Source organism: Talpa europaea (assembly GCF_964194135.1).
Source record: "Talpa europaea genome assembly, chromosome: 5".
Taxonomy (NCBI): domain Eukaryota; kingdom Metazoa; phylum Chordata; class Mammalia; order Eulipotyphla; family Talpidae; genus Talpa; species Talpa europaea.
The window spans coordinates 94,020,464-94,044,517 of NC_140071.1; the positions used below are offsets into that span (position 1 = coordinate 94,020,464).

General features: G+C 38.6%; 1 protein-coding gene across 30 annotated transcripts in view; it reads left to right on the top strand.

The window, feature by feature from the left end:
- Positions 1-12,259: 12,259 nt before the first annotated feature.
- The window catches only part of SEC31A (SEC31 homolog A, COPII coat complex component), a gene marked incomplete at both ends in the record, with an annotated part of 71,899 nt that continues 60,104 nt past the window's right edge, over positions 12,260-24,054 (top strand). For 26 of the 30 annotated variants that reach the window (XM_084233666.1, XM_084233677.1, XM_084233688.1 and 23 more), the window contains one exon: positions 22,548-22,626. In XM_084233666.1, the coding sequence (XP_084089792.1) occupies positions 22,548-22,626 (79 nt within the window). Of the gene's footprint in view, positions 12,339-22,547; positions 22,627-24,054 lie in introns of those variants that run through there. The other 4 variants (XM_084233672.1, XM_084233680.1, XM_084233689.1 and 1 more) reach the window with 3 other exon arrangements.

A 24,054-nucleotide genomic window follows, 5' to 3' on the forward strand; every position in this document is an offset into this window, starting at 1 on the left:
AAGAAAAATTGCTTGAGTTTCCCCTTCACCTTGTTCACATAATGGCCAAGACGCATCTCAAGGTATTATTTATTCACACCGACTGTCACTAATATACTTACATCTTATTTGAATGAAAGTAGCAGTTTTTGCTTTTTTTAATCTTTTTTAACAGTGTCTTCCCGTGGGTTTTAGAGAAAATTAGTTCATGGGGGTTGTGCTTGTTTGTCTATAAGATGGATTTTTTTTTTTTTTTTGGGTTGGAGTTTAGCTTTAATTTCTTTCCAAATTTCTGTTCAGTTATAATAAAACTCTCTACAATGTGACCCTTCCTTAGATCCTCATTTTGAAACACTTTTTTTTAATTTTTAAAAAGGTTTTTTTAATTTTATTTTTATATTCCCCATACAATTGCAACCCCTTTATTTTGACCTCAATCCCTCCTTTCCCTGCCCTCCTGTAAAATGGATTTAAATCATTATCAGTTGGTAGGTTAAGCCTTCTCTTGTACTCAGCCAATTAACATCTGAATGAAATGAAATTAAGATAAGTAACAGGGCCTCCCAGGTGGCTCAGCGGGTTGAACCCCCTGCTGTGAAGCTGTCCACAGCCTCCACAGTGCTGGTTCAATCCCAGCTGGCCAGCAAAATCCCACATGGTGCCACAGACCTCTTCTGTCTTGCCCGCTGCTCCCCTCAGCAGTGTATTTCTGTCTTCTGCCTGTTCTGTTCCCCACTGTCTGGTCTGTACCCCAGCACGTGTATAAAAATAAATAAATCTTTAAAAAAAATAAGTAACAGTTGTTAATTATCTTTAAGGAAATAGTTTGCCCTTTTTTTTGGTAACAGTTTTATTGACATACTATACAGTTTAACCACTTACAAGTGTACAAGTTGGTGGTTTTTAGTGTATGATGAATTGTGCATCCATCACCACAATAAATTCTAGAACATTTTCATCACCCCCAAAAGTAACCCCATTTTCATTAGCAGTTATTGCTTATATGTTCCTTATCTCCAGCCCTTGGAAATTACTAATGTTTTTGTCTGTGTAGATTTGTCCTTCCTAGTTACCTCATATAAATGGAATCACAATCTAATACATTGTCTTTTTGTCACTGACTTCTTTCACTCGGGATCCTTCCGAGTGATTTAAGATTCATCTCTTTTGTGGCACTTCATTTCTTTTTATTGCCAAAAATAACTGTTGTATGAATATGCAACATTTTATGTATCACTCATCAGTTGTTGAGTATGAGTTGTTTTCTCTTTTTTATTGTGGGGGGGGCTATTAATGCTGCCATCAACATTAATGTGCAGTTTGTGGGCAAACTTGTACACATAGGAATATAATTTCTGGGCCGCATGCTAAGTCTTATGCTTAACCTCTTGAAGGACCAGATTCTTTCCAAAGTGGCTATGCCATTTTATATTCCCCTTATCAGTGGATGAGGGTTCTACTTTCTCCACATTCTCCTGGGTGAGAAATAGTAATGTGGTGGTTTCCTTATTTTTCAGGACTCAAAGTCTGTTCTGAACATGCTAAAGGATGCGCTTTGGAGTGCATTGGCATTGTCCAAGATGAATTTGTCTTCTCAGTCCCTGGTACACAAATTTTTAACTTGTGTTTCTGCTTTAATGTCATATCTGTTTCTAAAAACATTTTATATTCAACAAAATTGTAGATTTGAAAGATGTAGGTCTTATGGAGAAGAGGAAGGTTAAGATAAGACGTTTTGATGAGGTGTAGGATTCAGAGAATGATGTTTTCAGGTTATCTCTGAGAAAAGTTTTACCGGAACTCCCATTTCAGTGCCACAGAGATGAGGACATTTGCACAGACACAGGCAGGCAAAGTTTACATTTTATTTTTTTATTTTTTTTAAAGATTTATTTATTTATACAAGCACTGGGTACAGCCAGAAGTGCGGGAGGGTGAGAGAATTCACCAGAGCCAGAGTGGAGAACAGAAACAGGCAGACTGACAACATACACTGCTGAGGGGAGCAGCGGGCGGCAGGAGAGGTCTGCACGCCATGTGGGACTCTTGCCCGGGGATCAAACCGGTGCTGCGGAGGCTGTGCCGCTGCTCCACGGGGGAGGCCCAAAGGTTACATTTTAAAAGAACAGGAAAAGGCAAAAGAAAATGAGAGGCACCTGCATAGTCACCGATGGGCATTGCAGAAATTGTACTGATAAGTAAGAGTGTTATTCTTGGAAGGGGTTATTCCTTTGTGGAATTGTTACCTATTTTTTTTTTTAAAGATTTATTTATGCATACAAGAACTGGGGTACAGGCCAGAGATGTGGGGATAAGAGGATTCCCCAGAGACAGAGTGGGGAACGGAACAGGCGAATTGACTGAAATACACTGCTGAGGGGAGCAGCAGGCGAGTCAGGAGAGGTCTGCTGCATCATGTGGGTCACCTCCCTGGCCGGGGATCGAACTCATGCTGCAGTGGCTACAGATAGCTTGATAGTGCAAATTCCAGGGAGATCCTGGAATTGTTATCTATTGTGAAATTATTTACTTGTAAGGTATGAGTAAGTAAGACTGATGGTTTTCTACAATGGCCCTCAGTCTCCATTTCCCCACCTCTGGTCTGGACTTGCTACAGCACTGGAGCTTAAGGATTTTTCATTTCTTTTGCTAGTTTAACAACTGTGCTAATCATTTCTACCCCCACCTCTAGTTTCTAGTCTTGTGATGCCTCCATTCTAAATTTTCTATTCTCAGCCTCCATCATATTGACTGTTCATATAAAACTACATATCAGTTTTATAATATCTAAAATAAAAGTGATTAGTACCTGGGAAGTACTTTTATGTCTTCCCTTTCCATTAAAGTTATCTTTAAATTGTCCCTGCCTATCTGGGGGGGTCTCTTAAATGCTAGATATCTCATATTAAAGTGAATCTCTGAGCTAATGGACTGCTGTTAGAATAGATTCAGAGGTGGTGTAACCTGCTAAGAGCCTTGCGCTAGGGCAGGAGTCCCAGGTACAGACACTTGTTTTTCTTTTTCTTATGGTGGAGTTGAAAGTTCCCTTGCTGTCATTCAGGCTCAGTGTAAGGAGAAAAAGAGAGCTTTCCCCCTCCCCTTTCCTATTTCATTGGATTCCAGATATTATAGCTGTCCTAGGAAAGATTAAACAATGTGGTTCTCATTTTAATTGCATTTTTCTAATAATTAATTACAAATGTCTTACTGAGAATTGTTAGGAAAAAGATTTGCTTAAATATTGTAGACTGGTAGAATGAAAATTACCAAAGCTACACTACAAGTGATAACTGCCCAAGGTGTTTTTAATATTCTACTGGATAGAAAAGTATGTAATCCCTTACAAATGAAACCTTTTTTTTTTTTTTTTTTTTAGTTGTAGTTATGTGTCTTTACATTTGTTTATAACTTTCACATGTTTTTTTCTTACTGCTGTTTTTGTTTTTCTGATAAAATTGAGGTTCTTGGTTTGGTCATTTGATTATATCTTTGCTTTCTCCAATAACTTCATATCCAGTGATTAAACCTTTTCACTGCTGTTCACATAATGAACCGTTGTGATTATTAATACGTAAATGAGGATATGTAAGCTGTATTAAAGATGTCTGCAAAAGGCTTTGACCGTTACAGAAAATAATTTTTAAAAATCTTTTTTCAGGAAAGCATACTTAGAGATGTTGGGGAAAATTCCTGGTTCTTGGAAGATAATTACTCGAAATATACTTGGTAGGTAGTATATCTTCTCTTTTAAATATATTATGTATTCCTGGAACTATAGCAGTTAGTTTGAAAGTGAGGATTGTCCATATAAAAAACTGGATTTATAAGACTAGTGAAGTCTACTTTTTTTTTTTTTTTTTTTTTTAGGTTTATTTATTTATTTATTTATACAAGCACTGGGTACAGTCAGAAGCGCGGGAGGGTGAGAGAATTCACCAGAGCCAGAGCGGAGAACAGAAACAGGCAGACTGACAACATACACTGCTGAGGGGAGCAGCGGGCGGCAGGAGAGGTCTGCGTGCCATGTGGGACCCTCCTCTGGTGGCCGGGGAGCAGCCGGGAATCGAACTACTCCAATATGGTGAGTACAGCGCCACCGGGGAGGCCCTGAAGTCTACTTTTTTTAAAAAGACTTATTTATTTATGCATATAAGAACTGGGGTCTAGGCCAGAGATAGAGCGGGGAGCAACTGAAATATAATGCTGAGGGGAGTGGTGCGCAAGATAGGAGAGGTCTGCTTTGCCATCTGGGTCAGCTCTCTGGCCAGGGATCTAACTCAGGGCCTCAGTGGCTGGCAATAGCTTGATAGTGCTGAGACTTTAACCCCTGCCCCACTAGAGAGACCCCTGAAATCTACTTTCATGTTTTATGGTATGGAATCTCAATTATTGGTCACTTGGGGTGTGTGAAGGTGGCCAGCTAATGCCTATTGAATAGTTATTTTGCGGTGGGGAGGGGAGGCTATTGAATAATTAAGCGTCATGCCACACGTGCACATGGTTTTTGGTTTAACTATTTTTCTCACAATCATTCCTATGAAAGCAAATAAACTTTGCTTTCCAGAACTTATATTTTCCTTGTGGTACACTGTAAAGCAACCAACCCATTCCGGGCAGGTTTATGAACGGTTCTAGCAGCCACATATTTTTCGCCCTTGTTTGTAGTCGCCGTACTCTTCCGTACACTCCACTCCTCCACTCCTCCACCCTCGACACCGCACTACCACCACACCGTACTCTGCTGCACCACCCTTATAAAGCAGTCTCTTAGCTCAGGTGTACCCACTTCAGGTGCCCGCTATCAGGCATGCATTCAGGATCACAGGGTTCCCTCATCTATCCTGATGGCGGGAGGGCAGAAAAGCCTGATACCTTTTACCTTACCCTACATACACCTACCCTTTTGTCAGATTCTTACTCTACTAGAACCTTTATTTGTTATCCTGATATAATGAAATGTATTTGTAGTAAAAATAGCAATCAAGAATAACAGTAAAATTAAAAATACAAAGACCTACTAAACTGTATGTGTAGAACTGATTCAGTCTTGCTGAAATTTTCTTTTTTTATTTTTTATTTTGCTTCAGAAAGCTTTTGTTGTTTTGGAAATTATTGGTGACCAAATATAAAGGCAGTTCTGAATCTTTCTCCTAAAATTTCACTTTTGTCTACTAATCTGTAAGTTGTACAATTTACTTTTAAGTACAGATTATGACTTTTTTTGTATTATTTATATCAATTTAACAAATTATGAAAAACTTAATAGTTTAAAATAAACCACTTAACAGTGGGGCGGGGAAGGAGACATTGATTTGCGGGAGACTTCAGCTCTTTACCATGTGAACTTTTTCTCCATAGGCTGCCTGAGTGTCCTCATACCATAACATCTGGCTTTCCCCAGAGGGAATGATCCAAGAGAGAAAGGACAAGATGAAAGCTTGTCTTTTAAGGTTAGTTTTGAAAGTAACATAGCATCATTTCTATCCTATTACATTGGCTGCAGAGACCATTCCTGGTACGCTGTAGGTTGGGACTCTGAAGGGTATGAATACCAAGAGGTAGGGAATCATTGAGGACCATCTTGGAGACAGACTGCCATTTATTTATTTATTTATTTAAAGGACTGAATTTTTTTTTTTTTTATTTGTTTGTATTTATACAAGCACTGGGTACAGCAGAAGCGCGGGAGGGTGAGAGAATTCGCCAGAGCGGGGAGCAGAGCAGGCAGAAGGACTGGAGTACACTGCTGAGGGGAGCAGCGGGCGGCAGGAGAGGTCTGCGCGCCATGTGGGACCCTCCTCCGGTGGCCAGGGAGCAGCCGGGGATCGAACCGGCGCTGCAGAGGCTGCGGGCAGCTTCGCAACCCAGCGCTCAACTGCTGCGCCACCGGGGAGGCCCTGCCATGCCATTTAAATACTTTTTTAACTATTTCAATTTGTTGAATCAAGATATTGAATAATTGTCCCACAAGTCAGATAATTAGAACTAGAAAAGCATGTGTATCCAAATAGTTGCTCTTTTGTAAGGTCACAGTTTTGTGGGTTTTTTTTTTTTTTTTTAAAGATTTATTTATTTATTTATACAAGATCCAGGTTACAGACCACATGCGTGGGAGGGTGAGAGGATTCACCAGAGACATAGTGGGGAATAGAACAGGCAAACTGACGAAACACAACTGCTGAGAGGCGCAGTGGGCGAGACAGGAGAGGTCTGCCACGCCATGTGGGACCCTCTCCAGCCGGCTGGGATCAAACCAGCATGCAGAAGCTGCGGACAGCTTCACAGCGCCGTGCTCAGCCGCCTGAGCCACCAGGGGATGCCCAAGGTCACAGTTTTGTCCTGGCCTATACGTATATAAACTGCTTAAATGATGCTGCAGAGATTCCTTTTAGAATTTTTCTAGGATTTTACAAGAAAATTCATTTTATTGTCAGAATACTTTACCTTGATTTCATATATTTTTGCAGTTCCTTCTCCCACTTACTCTTGGGAGAAATTAGTGGTTAGAGAAGCTGGTTGGAACAAGACTATAAGTTGAAATTGCATTTCCCTACCCCTAGTATTCTTGGAGTGCAGACAAATTTAAAAAAGTTGAACTTTTTATTTAGTATTTGAAGGAATGTTGTCCCTTTACTTATAGGTAGTTCCATAAATATTTGACAGAGGATAAAGATGAAAATATGCAGCAACCGCCTAAAACAGTTTGCTTTTTTCCTACAAAACTTGACTTTTATCCAATATGGTGAGTACAGTTTGTTTCTTTTCTGTTACATTCCCTTTCCATCCACAACCTACTCCCCTTTCAAGTCTTCTCTATATCTAAGATTAAGAGCAGGTCAGGCAATCAGAACATTCCTAAAGGGCAGAATTCTAATTAATACCTGCAATCTATAAACTTGTGGCATTTTTTTCCTCTATCACTGCTCAAAAGTTCTGATAGCAGAGCTATCCATTGAAGTTTTAGTGCTTGTGATAGAAAACTTGTCTAATGACAAAAACACTACATGTAAAGCAAGGCATAACCGATTTTGAAATATATACTAAGGTCTGGTTACCATTTTCACGTCGGGTTTGTTGCTGAAGAAGACACCTCCAGGTTCATATAAGGTAATCTTCACAAAATAGATAAATGATATACTTGCAGTTTTCTCCTTAAGAGTTTTTCCTAATCATAGCAAAATTAGAGTTTTTATCTATTCTGCATGAGAGAATTGAAATTTATAGAAATGTGCATTTATTATGTTTTATTGAAAAGGCTAAAATAAATAAGGAAGTACATATGTCCAATGATTAAACTTTTCCACTGCTGTTCACATCATGATTTGTTGTGATTAATGTATGTGGATGAGGACATAGAAAAAGAAAATCATGAGGCTTGTATATATGTGATTTAGTTTTTACACATTGATTTGTCTGTAAATGTTTTTCCTTTAGGAATAAAATTAAAGGGTGCTTTTCTTTGAAAACTTCACTTGTCAGATTTACCTGATCGAGAATTCCAAAGATTTGTATGATACGGTAAGGGGTTTATAAATTCATTAGTATTAAAAAATTAATACAGAGGGTATTATACTCAAATTTTTTTTCTCGGGCCTCCCTGGTGATGCAGCGGATTAAGCGCATCACTGTGAAGCTCTCCGCAGCCTCTGCAGTGCAGGTTTGATTCCCGGCCGGCCGGCCAGGGAGATTCCCACATGGCATGGCAGACCTCTCCTGTCTCGCCTGCTGCTCCCCTCAGGAGTATTTCCGTCGCCTGCCTGTTCTGCTCCCTGCTCTGTCTATGGTGAATCCTCTCACCTTCCCACACCTCTAGCCTGTACCCCAGCTCTTGTATAAAAATAAATCTTTTTTTTTTTTTTTTAAGATTTATTTATTTATACAAGCACTGGGTAGTCAGGGTGAGAGAATTCACCAGAACCAGAGTCGGGGAACAGAACAGGCAGACTGACGAAATACACTGCTGAGGGGATCAGCAGGCGCGGCAGGAGAGGTCTGTCGCGCCATGTGGGACCCTCGCCGGTGGCCGGGGATCAAACTGGCACTGAAGAGGCTGTGGGCAGCTTCGCAGCCCAGCGCTCAAAACGATGCGCCACCAAGGGAGGCCCAAAATAAATAAATCTTTTTAAAAAAATATTTTTCTTCTCTTAGCTTTTCAAAGATATGGTTTCAAAAATATTTTTTCAAATAGCTTGGTGCAGGATAGACAGGAGGGGTTGGGGTCAGGATGTTAACCTTAGTAGTCAATCTTTTCAACCCCTGAAATTCTTAGAGATTACCTGTCTCCCAGAGTTTGCTGAACTATTGGCTATTCTATAGGTGATTATTTGATATGTCAGTAGATGACCATCGTATAGGCTAAGCTTTGTTCAAGAATAATAGACAGGCAATTGATTAGGAGGTGGTATCTCAGATCTAACAACAGTTCTGTCATTAATTTGGCATGTAAATCTTGGGGTGTTTCTCAAATTTGAGAAACAGAAGAAAAATTGTTGTGACTACTCAATGTTGATTTAAGTTTTCTACTTAAAATTTCTACAAACATAAAAGTTGATACATGCTTCATTGATGGCCCTTTAACCTGAAGATTTATAGAATGAATGCATTCAAAAACTATTAAAATGACTTTAATGGGATAGATGTTGTTTTGCAGCAGTAAATATATGCTGGCTCTTGTCAAATAAATTGTGAACACATAACAGTTTTGTTTATTGTGGTGATGGTAATGTTGAACAATCTGATCATCATCAAAGCAGTCCAGACTTAACTCTTGCAGTGGTTAGGATTTTTAAATGCGGGGAAGGCACCTAAATTCTCAAAAAGATGTCTTTACACTGCTAGCAAATCCCAATTTGAAGAATTCCACATTACACTGTCTCCAGAACCTTTAATTTCAATTAGTAAGGCAGAGTCTTAGAACTCTTACTATTTTTGAGAAAAATTTCAGTTTTTATTTGATCCAGGACTAAGCTTGCCTAGTCCTAAAATGGATTAAAAATTGTCTTTTCTTTTTGGATACATGTAACCCTTTTTAGATACATGTATTTTATAGTTTAAACCTCATCAAATATAAATTTTCAGCTTAATTAACACCAGCCCCCCCAACAACACAATTGAAATTCCAGTTATTATAATATTAACTGAATTGTTGCATAAACTTTGCTGCAAGCTCTTTAGGCCACAAATCACTGTGCCAGTAATAAATGAGCATTACAATCAGTGATCAGTTACATCACTTTCAAGGTGTTGATGGGTCACTGAGTATCTGTTCACCTACAAACAGTAAAACATGCTTGTATTGTCTCCTTGTTGCTTAGTGGTAACTCCATGTAACATTTTACAGATATGACTAATTAGAAGAGGGAATTGTCAACAAAGATGACAGGGCAGCAAATAATCAGAAAGTGAAAAACTGGAAAGTGAAATTGGATTTGGTTGGATGATTTGAAAATCGTAAACAGCAAAGCAAAGATAGGACAAGACCTCAGCCTGCGTGAAGCTACAGTAAGAACCTTATTTTGAGTGTGGTGAATATAAAAAACAAGGCCAAGTTTAAATTGCACTAGGAAGAGAAGGCGGCTTATGGTTGAAGAGGAACATTTAATGCACTTTGGATTAATCAAAACAAATTCCAGTTTGACTAGCATTCACATCAAAGCATTGAAATTAGTTGTTATATTGAAGGAAAATGGTCATAAGAAGAAACTGAAAAAGAACACCTTATTGCTGGTGAAGGCTGCATTCATCATTTCAGAAGTCAGAAGCTGTGTGGTGAAACTGCAAACTCAGATAAGGATGCTACAGTGAAATTTGTACCTGGATACCAAGGACTACAGATAGTCTTTGCATGGTAGTGTGAGATTGTATTGTAAAAACATTTCCCATGATTTGGGTGGATTGTAAATCAAGTTAAAGAGGTTATATATAAGCAACCATGGAATGTTGACACTGCTGCCATTCAAGAAGCAGTTCTAGATATGCAGCTTGAGAAAGGTAATAAGAGCAAGCATGATTGGAGAATGCAGTTGTGTTATAAAGGATGAGCAAGTCAAAGTGATGCTGGTGAAAAACTTCACATTAAAGGAACTTTCCAAGATATTTCATGGCATTGAAAGTGCAAAGATAAAATTCTGAAAGATGGTTCAACTTTAGAAAGGAGTGTGACAGTTTGCCAAAGCATAGAAAAGATGCTCCGTATTGTAAATTTCGAGAAGAAATTACTGTTAAAACTTCTTGATGTTTTTTATAGAGAAATAAAACAGTATGTCAATATTTGTTTCCAATATTGTTTTTACTATTTTTAACTTACAGTCAACACCCAGAGAACTTTTAATATTTTCACAATTTTAAGGTAACATAACAATCAGATTATTAATCCCACAGGTTAAAACTGCTCTGCAATCAACTGGCATAATCAAAGCAAGCACTGCCTGAATTTAAAGCAAGCTGGGAATATTTACATTTAACCAAATAAGTCAAGACTAGAATTGGTTGTATACAAAACCAGTTATAATTAACATTTCATATTGCCTTTTCATGTTATCTCAAGACTTCAAAATAAAAATTTATACCTAATGTCTCATGGTTGAACTTTGAGTATTAATCCATTTGTTGGCAGAATTCTGTGGAATAGAATGGGGGTTAGCAAACATACTATAAAGGGTTTTATAGTAAATATGCCTGCATAATAAATATGCTTTGCAGTTGATAATGGTTTCTAGCAACTATTCAACTTTGCCTTTGTACAAAAACAGCCATAGTAAGTGTATGAACTATTGAGCAATGCTGTATTCCTATAAAATTAGATGCTGAAATTTATTTTACATAATTTTTTTATGTCATGAAATATTTTGCCATTCTTAACTCACAGGGCCTACAAAGGGGGAGTAATTAGGAATATATAGCAGACCATTGAATAATGTTTAATGTTGATGAGAAATCAAGCTGAGGTTGAATTAAAGGGTATTATTTAAGGAATTGGCTTCCTGTTTTCCCCAAGTTGCTGTTTCCGAGAATAAGGACATTAAGTGAGGACTTAACAGCTTGACTGTACAGTTGCATTAAGTGATATCAAAGAATGTAACCACTGTTTGAATCTTTGAGTTTGGGGAAAATTTTAATGAACTGTTCCTTACCAGGCACAGTTCCAGGCTAGTGGGGCCATCCCCACTAGCAGTTGGCAGTTAAGAGGTTGTCAGACATTTCCTGTTGACTCAAATCGTGGTCCCACTTTTAAACTGGATTTTTATTGGTATCTAAGGAAGCTAGTCCTTGAGCCATAACTAAGAATGGAAGGCCTTTTACAGAAGACTTAACTAGCTATTTATTGTAGCCTAACAATCCACTTGAGCTACTCAGTTCTTCAGAAATAAACTTGACTTTTAAATTGAACCAATACAGGGTGTTGGAAAGAATGCAATGAATACAAAAATATGCCTACTCTAGTACTTAAACAGAAAATTTGTTGTATTTAATTTTTGTGTGTGTAAAAGAATCGGTGAAGGTGCTTAGGAAAGGCTTTAGGAAAGGTGGTTGAATGGGGGGTTAACTAGAAGAGAACTGTTCTAGAAGTTGAATTCAGGTTGTACTAAACCAGGTGGTTTTCCTGTCTTCCTTTGCTGTAAAATAATTCCTCCCTAACCTAGGAACGAATGCAGGCAACGCATCTAGTAAAATTGCACTGACTGATGGAAATTGCCATGAGATCGCAAATAAGTTATAGTTCATTCCACTATGCGACAAAATTAATTCCACAACAGCCTTTGGGTATGATCTGAGCTTTTCGTTTCAAAGAAGTTACCAAATGCAATACCGTAGAACCAAGTAAGCAATTTTAAGAACACAGGCACAAATTAGTCACTGCAGTAAGGTCCTTGCAGCCCAGTTTTCTAGCGGTCTGTCTGGTGCTGGAGATGTTTCAGGGGCTGCTGACATCATAGGTCTAGCGCTACGTGGCGTTACTTCGGGCGGCCGGTCGTCCCCGGCAAGACAACTACACCCAACAGGGCTTCCCCCTTTTCCGCAGTCCTGGCCCACAGCGGCACCCCGCGCGCAGCTCTTCAACACCGCTTCCTGGTCTTAAAAACGCGCGACACGCAAATGCGACCCACCAAGCTCGCCGCGCGCCGGGCTGGACCTGGCCGCCGCCCCCGGAAGTGCCGTGGCGGGCGCGCGCCGGAGCGGGCGGGGCGAGGCGTCGCTCCCGGAAGCGTCAGCCGGCTGCGCGGGCGGGGCTGCGGCTGCCACGTTGGAACGGAACGTGGAGGTGGCCCTGGGCCGGGAGGAGGGGCGGTGGCGAATGCTGGGAGAGTCCGAGTGGCGCCGCGCTAACGCAGGAACCGGTCGCCGAGGGTCCCCGCCAGGTACGTGTGCCTGTTCTCTCCTGTCCTCTTCGCGGCCCTTCGCACCTTGCGAAAGAGCCCGCGCAGCGCTGGGACCCCCGCCTTGGTCTCCGTTGTCCCCGCCGGTCCGCGGCCCGGTCTCTGGAGGCGGCGCGCCCCTCGTCTTCGTTTCAGGCCCAGCAGGACGGCGCTTGGCGTCACTGCTGCTTTGGGAATCGCTCCGGTCGGCGTTCGCCGACGTTACCACTGCGGAGCAGGAGTTCCCCGAGGCTTGCGACGGGGTGTCCTGCCTGGGGGTAACTGGGAGCCTGAGGTTAGGAGACCTTCAGACCCTTGTACACAAAGAGGTACGGTCTCCAAGGGCAGGGGAAGGAAACAAGCTGCAGGATTCCTTTGGTTGTCTTTAGTTTGGTTAGGATTTTTTGTTTGTGTTTGAACTCTTGCCCGATTTAAAGATTCACAGGTTTTAACTGAAGGCTGTCAATTTTAAGGGTTCTAGTCGCCAATTACAGGTTGTCACCCAAGGAAGTCTCATTAAGTGTTAGATGTTTTTGCAAATAAGTTATTATAATAAGAGGGTAAATTTCCGGACCAGTACAAAATAAATGAAAATATTGCCTTGGTTTGTGGGCATTCAAAACTTTTCTAGGAACTCAAGGAACTCATTTTACTTCTCTCTTCCGAAGTTGTAATGGTCTGTCACAAATTCCTCCTCCTCAACTTTCTTTTCTAATTACAGAAAATTGAGATTTGATTGTTTTTATCAGCAACTGTACTTGTATTTAATCAGTAATCACGTCCTTGCATCTACTAGCCTACATTTTCTGTACCTACGGATTGTTCTAGAGTTGGCTAGAGTTTACTCAGTTTTTTTTTTAGTGATTCGTCTGTGCTCCTCCTTTCTCATCCTTTAATTACAGCACTGGATAAGCTGTAGTTAGACATCCAAGGGTATTGGAGAAATGTGAGCTTTGGAATGGATTTAGAATTATTCTGCATAATTATATACGTGAGAGGTTTTTTTTTTTTTTTTTTTGGAAACTAATAAATTAAGGCTAGAAAGAAATTTGTAACCTGTACAGAGCAATAATTCTTAACCTTTTGGGATTCCATTTCCTTTTGAGGACCTGATGAAAGCATTGGATCTCCCTAGAAAAGAGCACATACACATATAGGATTTTCAGTGTATTTTCGTGAGGTTTACAAATTCCAAGTTAAAGTCCTTGAAGGTGAGATTATTAAATTAAATTTTACATTGTATTTAGAAATGTTGTCATTTCTGGGTTAATTTCAGCTCAAAAAGTTTTATTTATTAAGACTGCAGATGTGTATGTATTTAATTCAGTAACCAATTTATATTTTCCCCTTTGATTTAGTTTTGATTGAGTGAGATGCGTCTAGAACATTAGTAATAGTAAATAAATCCTCTAGAACAAATGTGCCAAACCATCATGAGATATTTTTTCAAACACAGGATGGATTTTTCACTAAAGGGAGTGCCAGCTTGGGGTTGGGGGTCTGGGGGTTGACAAAGATTCTGCCTTGTTATCTCCTTAACTTTCCTTTCCAAGGTAGAGTTAGCACTATATGTAACGTTGTAGGGTTGATGTTTTTTAGAGACTAGGTTGGGTTTTAGAATTACTTTATAAAAATTAGCATTTAGAAAATGAGCATAAAGAAAAAAGTTTTCACTTAATTACTTGCAGTTATTGTAGGAGACAATAATTGGGACATAAATTTTCTTCAGTTGCTAAATGTAATCTTAAAGATTCATTGAAAAAGGCTTGTAATTCAATGTTAAATTATGACTTTGGTAATAGCTGACATTGACAAGCGTTGCTTTTATTGTGTGCTAGGGACTATTCTAATCACACTAATGCCACCATTCATTCTCACTACAACTCTATGTCATAGATACATTCATTCTTATTTTACAAAGGGGGTAACTTCAACACACATAAAGTGATATCACTGAAGTCTGAGCTAGGACATGGTGGAGGTGGGATTTAAACGGATGATGTTGACCCAGACTCCATGCTCTTAACTGGTGTCCTATATATATTGTTTTGTAGTTGGCTTATGCGAACAAGTGATTTTTCAGTTTCCCTTTTATATATACAGTGATTACATTCTGTGTAAAATAGCTTTGAATAAAAACAAATCTGCATAGCGTGAATTCTAGTCACATATATTATTGGAAAAAATATACATAACTTTTAAAGTAAGTCTCACTTGGGAAGTGTACACATGGTTTAACTGAAACCTTCATTTTTTTTTTACAACATGATGACTATTATTTTATCGTTAATTTATTTTTTAATTAATTTTTTAAATTTTTTACATCATTGTTCTTTTTTTTTAATTTTTTTTTAAAGAGGCATGTATTTTTATTTATGTATTTATTTATTTATTTGTTTGTTTGTACATGCATTGGGTACAGTCAGAAGCGCGGGAGGGTGAGAGAATTCACCAGAGCCAGAGCGGGGAGCAGAGCAGGCAGAAGGACCGAAGGACACTGCTGAGGGGAGCAGCGGGTGGCAGGAGAGGTCTGCGCGCCATGTGGGATTCTCCTCCGGTGGCCGGGGAGCAGCAGGGGATCGAACCGGCGCGGCAGAGGCCGTGGGCAGCTTCGCAACCCAGCGCTCAACCGCTGCGCCACTGGGGAGGCCCATCATTGTTCATTTTTAAACAATATTTGCTTCCAACCCCTCAGGTGTAGTCCCCATAGAATTTCCTTCACCAATGCTCCGGTGCACCATCACGTCAGTCCCCTGTGCTCCTCCCTCCCTCTGTTCCCTCTCCCTCCTCCTCTGCAGGATGTCTCTGATTTATAATTGTCTGTTCTTGCTTTGTTGTGCTTTGTACTGTTGTTATTTTTATACACTGGTGTCTTATCTGGTCCCCCTGTATTCCTGCTATAAGTGAAACCATGCGATATTTTTCTTTTTCCTTCTGGCTTAATTCCTTCTAGCTCCATCTACGTTGCTGCAAACGGCATGAGTTTATCTTTTTTGATAGCTGAATTGTAGAAATATACCACATCTTGTTGATCCAGTCATCTATTTTTGGGCATTTGGGTTGAAACCTTCATATTTTCAAGAAAATTAGTTACAACTCAATGGACAGTCATGCATCCAGGTAAAGCTGTACTTCCAGAGCATTCTTAGTGATTTTGAAAATGGTTGAAATCAGTATTCATTTAGATTCAGATCACATAATGTAGTTACAGACCATTGTTGTAGTATAATGATTTATTTTGTTTTTTACAAATGGCATTAAAGCCTTGTGTTCAGTACAGTATGGGTTAATAAGTAGAATTGTTTCTGGTGGAACATCAGACTAAGAGGGCCAAGCAATAAATTTCTATAAATGCTTTGAATTCCCATTTAACTATTTCATGTTTTTGTGAATTTGCCTCTTTCTCTTTCAGTAAGTGTTACTCATTAACTATTAAGTAGCCCTTGTACGTTTGCTCTTAAAGATACTAACATTCAATGTTTTCTCTTGACAAAACTTTCCCCTTTTTTTTTTTTTAAGATTTATTTTTATTTATACAAGAGCTGGGGTACAGGCTAGAGTTGCGGGAGGGTGAAAGGACTCACCAGAGACAGAGCGTGGAGCAGAACAGGCAGACAGAGCAAAAGCACGGCTGAGGGGAGCATCGGGCAAGACAGGAGAGGTCTGCTGCGCCATGTGGGATTCTCCCTGGCCGGCAGGGAATCGAACCGGTGCTGCAGAGGCTGCATACAGCTTCACAGCATTGCACTCAACCCGCTGTGCCACCGGGGAGAACCCCTATTTCTTAAATAGGAAGAGATCCTTTGAACAGTTAAGGACTTAAAAATCAATTTTTTTACCCAAAATTGGTCTTTGTAGCACATTAATATGTCTACCTCACCTGTACTAAGCAATTTTGAGTCCAAGAAAGGGTAAAAGTTATAACACTTGATTGAAAAGGACATTGTCTAGTTAGTGATACAAGATGACATATAAAAGTTTTTAAAAAAGAATGGGAAAAAATGTAAATAGCATGTGCTAGTGAAATGTTATAAAGTTTTATTAATATAGAATAAGATCTTTTCATAAATGCTTAAAGTAATATAGGCAAATATAAACAGTTAAGAGATTATTTAGATCAGAGTGGATTGAGTCATCAGGACAAAGTTCATGAAGAAGCTGGGATTTGAACTTACTAAAGACTAGGTTGGCCGGTTGGCTGAGAGGAAGAAAAGGCATTTTATATAAACAAAATAGGCCCCTTTTCATGTCCTAGAAAATTGCTGTTTCTTCTTTTTTTCTGAATAATCTTAGGAAGCTGGATGTGCAATTTTCTAGATTAAATTCATGATAGTAATAGTTTTTAAAAATAGTTATCACTTTACATGTTAACATATGTGCTTGGCACTGTGTTTGGCTCTATAAAATACATTGTCTCATCTAAGCCTCACAAAATTCCATGAACAGTCGCTCTTTGTTTTTGAAGATTTATTTTTATTTATTTATGCATATAAAAACTGGGGTGTAGGCCAGAGGTGTGCGGAGTAGCGGGATGGTGAGATGATTCACCAGAGACAGAGTGGGGAACAGAACAGGCAGATCTACTGAAATACACTGCTGAGGGGAACAGCGGGAGAGACAAGAGAAGTCTGCTGCACCATGTGGGTTAGCTTCCTGACCAGGGTTCAAACTCATGCCCCAGTGGCTGGTTATAGCTTTGATAGCTCTGAGACTTTAACCTCTGTGTCGCCAGGGAGGCCCCAAGATAGTCACTCTTATACACATTTTGCTAATGTAGAGGTGGGCTCAAAGAAGTTAAACAGTGTGTCCTAGGTCTCATAAGTAGCAGAATCCATGTTCAATTCAAGGAGAGATTCCAGAGACCTGCTTTTGACCATGTGATTCAACCTCCCAATCCCATATTCAACCTCCCAGTGCCCACCTAGTACAGTTTTTCTAAAATACATTTCTTCTTTTCTTTACTTCATCATGCATTATAGTTGCTTTGCCATTAATTGTTTCTTCATTATATTAATTTTTTTTTCTCTGATTAAAAATTGAATACCTGAACTTGTAGTAACAAGAGCTTGGACTCTGGAACTAAACTTTGGAGTTCAAATCTTAACTCTTCCCTTTACTAGTAAGTACAAACTATTTAATCTTTCTGTGCCTTAATATTGTAAACAATTTGAACACCTAAGACTCAGGGTATGTTGTTACTCTAAGACCTCTTAAAAGAAACCACTAGCAGATAAATTTCATCTTCTAGAGTAAGAAAACTGGCAAAACTCCTATTAGAGAGCATTAATTATATTTAAATATATAAGGCTGAAACAAAAGTGGGAATAAAGAATAAAATGTACATATTAAATAGCTGGTAATAAAGGAATTGGTTCAAAAGTATTTAAAAATTATGAGTACTAGGAAGTAGAAAATTAGAAATAGAATAGCTTAATGGATTGCCTCATCTGTAATGACTACAAATCAAAGGACATCATTTTAAGCTGACAAATCAGTTAGTGGAAGTATAAATATACTTAACAGTACAAAGGTAAACACTGAGAAAGATAATACTTGACTAGTACTGTGTAGTACAAGAGGGATAGTAAGATTATACAAGCTTATTTCATTAGTGCAGTTAGTAGTAGTAACTAGAAAAATAGAGTAGTGTTATTAAAATGAAATTGTGATAGAATTGAAAACAACATCTGTCATATCAGTGACCTTAGCTAACCTATTTAAAGGTTTTCAAATCAGGTTTCCCAGTAAAATCTGATTTTTTTTTTTTTTTGCTATGTTTAAGGTAGACAATGAAAACAAAATAGTTCAAAAGTTCAGTAGGGCAAAACTATAAAGTAAAGGCAAATAAAAAGAAAACTAGGGTGTTAATCTTAATTTGAAGCAAAATGGATTTCAGGCCCAAAGGCATTATTTAAGAATACTTCACAAAACTAAAATGTGTACATTTAACATTATGGATCTACCAAATAACCTTATTAAATAACAAAGTAATTTTCATAAGGCATGTTTCAGGGCTATTAGGAGAAATCAGGTGCAAATGTACTAGTAGCACAGTAGTAGGAGATGTTTTGTTCATTGTTCTTATACCAGGATAGATCTAGTGGGGGACGAGAGGGATAAGGATATAGAATTAACCATGCAGTCAGTAGGGTAGATTTGATTAAAATATATTGAATTCAGCCCTGAAAATACATAGCATCTCTTCTTTTTAGGCCTCATGAAACATTCACAGAACTGTATCTATGTATATCTCAGATCAGAAAATCATGCTCGGTAATGATACAGAAGGTTTTCCCATTAAAGAAAGAGAGAAGAAGTTTCACTGTTACTACTATGATGCAGTATGGTATTACAAATTCTGGCCAACTTGGCAAGAAAGAAATTAGAGAAGTAATTTGAAATGAGAAATATTGGCATATGGTATATGAGTGAGTATGTGTGTAAAAAACCCAACAGAATCTACAGGAAAACGGGCCTCCTGGTGGCGCAAGGGGTTGTGTCTTAACAAAACCTATGAAGCTGTCTGCAGCCTCTGCACAGAGCACAAGTTTGATCCCCCAGCCCGCCAGGGGGCAACCCACATGGCACAGCAGACCTCTCTTGAGTCTACCGCTGCTCCCCTCTGCAGTGTACTTGGGTCAGTCTGCCTGTTCTGTTCCCCACTCTGTCTTTCCTCCTCTCACTAGGAATATTCAACATTGTATCGATTCATCATAAAATAGAATACAAATAAAACATTTTCTTTTTTCTAGAATTAGATAAACACTTTTCTTATGTTTATATTATATGTAAATGATAGGCAAATCAATAAACTTTGAGGGAAAAATGTTTATATAGTAAAATAAGCCATCAGTATTAACAAGGAAAGAGGTGGGGAGGGGACGAGTGGATGGGGTTATTCAAGTCATACTCAGATCAAGCCTTTTTTTTTTTTTTTTAAGATTTATTTATCCATTTATACAAGCACTGGGTACAGTCAGAAGCACGGGAAGGCGAGAGAATTCACTGGAGCCAGAGCGGAGAGCAGAACAGGCAGACTGACAAAGTACACTGCTGAGGGGAGCAGTGGGCGGCAGGAGAGGTCTGCGCGCCATGTGGGACCCTCACCCAGCGGCCGGGTCAAACTGGCGCTGCAGAGGCTGCGGGCAGCTCCGCAACCCAGCGCTCAACCACAGCGCCACCGGAGAGGCCCAAGCCTTCATATTTTTTTTTGAGCCTTCATATTTAAAACTCTAGAATGCTTAACATGTAGACAGACAAATGGATACAAGGATGGAAATCCAGAAATAAACCTAAATTCATGCAGGAATGTAAATCCTAATTCCTGTAAATAGCCCTACCTACATATAGGAATATAAACCTAAATAATTAACCCACAAATAAATCTAAATATGTACAGCAGTTCAGTTCATGATAAAGGTAATATCTAAAGTTAGTAGGGAAAGATAGACTGCTCAATAAATAACTTTGGGGTAATGAAATAAAATTTGAAAATATACTCCAGGATATACTCCAAATCAATCAAAATTTTAATGCAAAGAGTAAACTGTATATGAATTTGCCAGAACTAAAATAAGGATGAATTTCTTCATAACCTTGGCAGGCAGGAGACCTCTCTAGTTAATCAAAATTTAGAAACCGTTTTTTAAAAGTGATAAATGTGATTATAAATTAAAATGGAACATCCATAAATGGAATATTTTTCAGTGCTAAAAAGAAATAAATCATCCAAATCCTAGAAATCTGGCTGCAGAAATGAGGCCACCAGAGGGATAGGTGGATGGAGAGTAAAGAGAAGGGGACCCACTGCATTATGGCAGAGGATTACTGGGGTTTTGGTGGTAGGTAATGTGTAGTAACATAGATTTGAAGAGGTATGGATCTATACCCCTAAATCATATACCATGTTGTAAGCCAACATTAGTACCTCAATAAGAAATAATAAATATGGGCCTCCCTGGTGGCTCAAGGGATTAAGCATCAGCACTATGAAGCATTCTGCAGCCACTGCAGCACCGAGTTCAATCCCTGGCCAGGGAGGTGACCCATATGGCGCAGCAGACCTATCCTGTCTTGCCTGCTGCTCCCCTCAGCAGTGTATTTCAGTCAGTCCGCCTCTTCTGTTCCCCACTCTGTCTTTGATGAATCCTCTCACCCCACCCCCCGCCACACCTCTGGCATGTATCCCAGTTCTTGTATACATAAATAAATAAATCTTAAAAAAAAAATAGAATTTAACAAAAGGGGGGGGAAATGAGCTGTCAGGTCACAAAAAACATGAAGCTACCTAAAATGTCAGTTGTTAAGTGAAAAGCCAATCTGGAAAAGGCTTTATATTGTATGATAATAGCTAAATGACATTCTATACAAGGCAAAACTATGGAGACAGTAAAAAGATCAGTAAGAAGTGACAAATGAAAACAGGGATGAATGAGTAGACACAGAATTTTTAGGACAGTGAATCTTCAGAATGATACTGTAACTGTAAATAGCTCTAATAAATAAAATTTTTTAAAAATAAAAATCATGTGAAAGGTAAAAAAATATTGTAAGTAAAATAAAAAATGAAGTCTGACAACATAATTGGAAAATGGGCAAATGATATAGATACAAATAGACAAAAACAATGACAGAGAAGGAAATGTGGATTCACCATAATCAAAAAAATAGTTTTCAACATTTTAGTATGAGAAATGCAAATTGCAAATGTACTGAGCTAAAGTTTTCACCATGATAGGTTGATAAAAATCTTAAAGTGTTACTCTATACTCCAGTGAGACTAAATAGGACAGCGGCTACTCATGTATTACTTTCCTGGATGTGAAGAGGTACAGTTGCCATGACGGGCTGTCCTTCAAGATTAAAATTGCATTTATGTTGTACCCCAGCTGTTTTACTTGTGGAAATTTCTAGCAATCCCTGTCCATGAATGAAGTAACATGTACATTTGATGATCTACTTCAGTGTTGTTTGTAAAAAGTAGCAAAAGATTAGAAATAACTTGCATGTTCATTAGTCACCAACTAGGTAATTAAATTATGGTACATCTTAGAGTGAAGAACTGCCATGTGAATGCATTTATGTAAAATAACATTTTTTTTTGAAGCTAGAGCTCAGGACCTCCTTAATTTTTCTACCAAGGTAAATTTAACAGAATATATATGGTATTATGTAGAATTGTATGTTGGTGTGACCATTTTTTGAAATTTTTTTGGTTTATCTTTAAAAGCTACCAATTTAATAACTATATTCTCTGCAATTAGTTCGTTCTTATTTAAAATTAATTTTTAAAACTGCTGTTATCTGGGCCTCCCTGGTAGCATCAGGGTTAAGGCTGTCACTGCTACAGCCTGAGTTTGAGTTTGATCCCTGGCCAGGGAGCTGACCCACATGGTGCAGCAGACCTCTCCTGCCTCTCCTGCTGCTCCCCTCAGCAGTGTATTTCAGTGGATTCGCCTGTCCTCTCCACACTGTATCTCTGGTGAATCCTCTCACCCCTGGCTTACACCCTAGCTCTTGAATGCATAAATAAAGTAAACCTTTAAAACAAGAAACTTATCATTAGGTAATCCTCCTCTAGGAAGTTCTACCTTGTTTGTTTAATTATTTAAATTTTTTTTAATACATCGTTCATTTTTGTACAATATTTGATTTCTCCCCTCAGGTGTAATCCCCATAAATCTCCCTTCATCACCTTACCCATGAGCCATCACCATTGTTACTTGTGCTCTTCCCTCCCTGCTTTGACTCCCCTCCCTCACCCTCCCCTGCTGTATCTCTCAGATCTATAATTTGCCTGCTAGTTTTGTCTATTTTTTCCTTTGTATCTTATTTTTTATGTGCCTTCTCTAGCACCTGATTATACTGCCAACCATCTTTTCTAAGAAGCATATTGTGTAGCAAGGTTAATTCCTCATACTATCCTCTATTGTTTTGCAAGATCTCTTCTAGACTAATTTTTGAGTTGAAGGACTCTATAAACACTAAAACATTAAAATGATCCTAAATTTATCTCATATAATTTGACAAATTACTTTTCTTTTTGATATTGAATATCCCAACAAATGATTTCTAAACCAATTTGATGTATTGGGGTATTGGGTTATTACTAGTAATGTAGTGGTTTGACCAGTATATTTCTCTGTTAAAAGTGGTTCTGTATTCTCTGTTACATGTTCAGTATATGTCTATGTAAAATATTTTCTTAGCAGGATGAAGTTAAAAGAAGTAGATCGTACTGCCATGCAGGCATGGAGCCCTGCCCAGAATCATCCCATTTACCTAGCTACAGGTGAGTTCAAAAGAGAGAAGATAGTATGAATCACCTAATTTCTTCTCTATCTGACCTGTTCATACCTGTCCATAATTTAAGATTCAATTCAAGTTTCATTTTCTCTAGAAGCCTCTTTTTTTCCCTGGAGAGATTCCTCCATTCCCCTTATCAGCTGAGTTCATTGATCTTCCTCTGTGTTCCCAAATCACCTTGTACATTATAGCACTAATCATTTATGTGTTGGAGCACTAATCATTTATGTATGTGTGTACATACACATGCGTAGCCTTTATAGTGTCTTCCCCACTTTACAGAATGTGTTTTATCGTTATTGCTACAGTATTGAGCATTGATATATCATATGCAAAAGAAGTTAATAAATATCAGTTTGAATGAAGAACATTTTGATGAGTGATGAACATTTTACATAAAAAGAGTTGGAGTTACATTATTTGTGACTATAAGCAGGTGTAGTAAATCATGGGACTGTTTATACAGAGAGCTTTTATAATAGCTACACTTTTTATGATATCTGAAATACAACTTTATTCTGATTCTAAACAAAAAGGAATGTGAATGACAATAGCAAACAAGATTTTATCCCTTGAATATTGTGATGACCGTAGCAGTCATACATTTGAAATTTAAAAAGGAAACAAGTTTCAAAACAGCTAAATATTACAGGGCCAAGAAATTAAGGGGTTTTTTGTTTGTTTGTTTTTTTAACTGCCACATTCACTCCAAAGTCCATTCATCTCCATTAGCATTCCAAAGATTAAGCATGTGAACACACTACACCACTGACAGCACAGGACAGTCTGTAAAACTAGGCTTCTGGTGCTGGGCTCTAGCTCCAGCCTATTCTCAGAGGTTATTTTACCTGGGGAGCAGTTGCCTAAGGATCCTCTAAATCATGTTCATGTTGTGCTGCCACAGCTGGCTCTGTGACAACTTCTGGTGGGGCAAAAGCAGGCATAGCAATGAACTCCACATTAGGGTCTCCAGTTGGTTTTCCAGCAAGCCAAGGTAGCACTTTTCAAGTTATAGTAACTTTTGACAGAAATGTCACTGAAGAATCATTATTCAGAGGAAGACAGTAGACTTGTCTGAACTTTCCTCTTCTTGACACCCATCTTGTTGCCATATAGTTCAATAGAGATGTTTTCATGTATTTCTTCCACATCTCTGTGCTTGCTAGGCCAACTCTTGATACTGTATCAACAAAATGTCATGTTGGGTATGGACTTAACAGATATCTCTTAGTTCACCAAATTTTTCCTGACCAGCTGTAGCCCACATGTTGAACTTTAATAGGCCCATTATTGGTATGAAACACTGAGGGTAACACTCAACACCCAAGTTAGCTACATACTTCTCAATTCACTGATCAAATGATGTTTCACAAATGTAGTTATTCCAGTACCACTACTACCAGTCAATACAGTT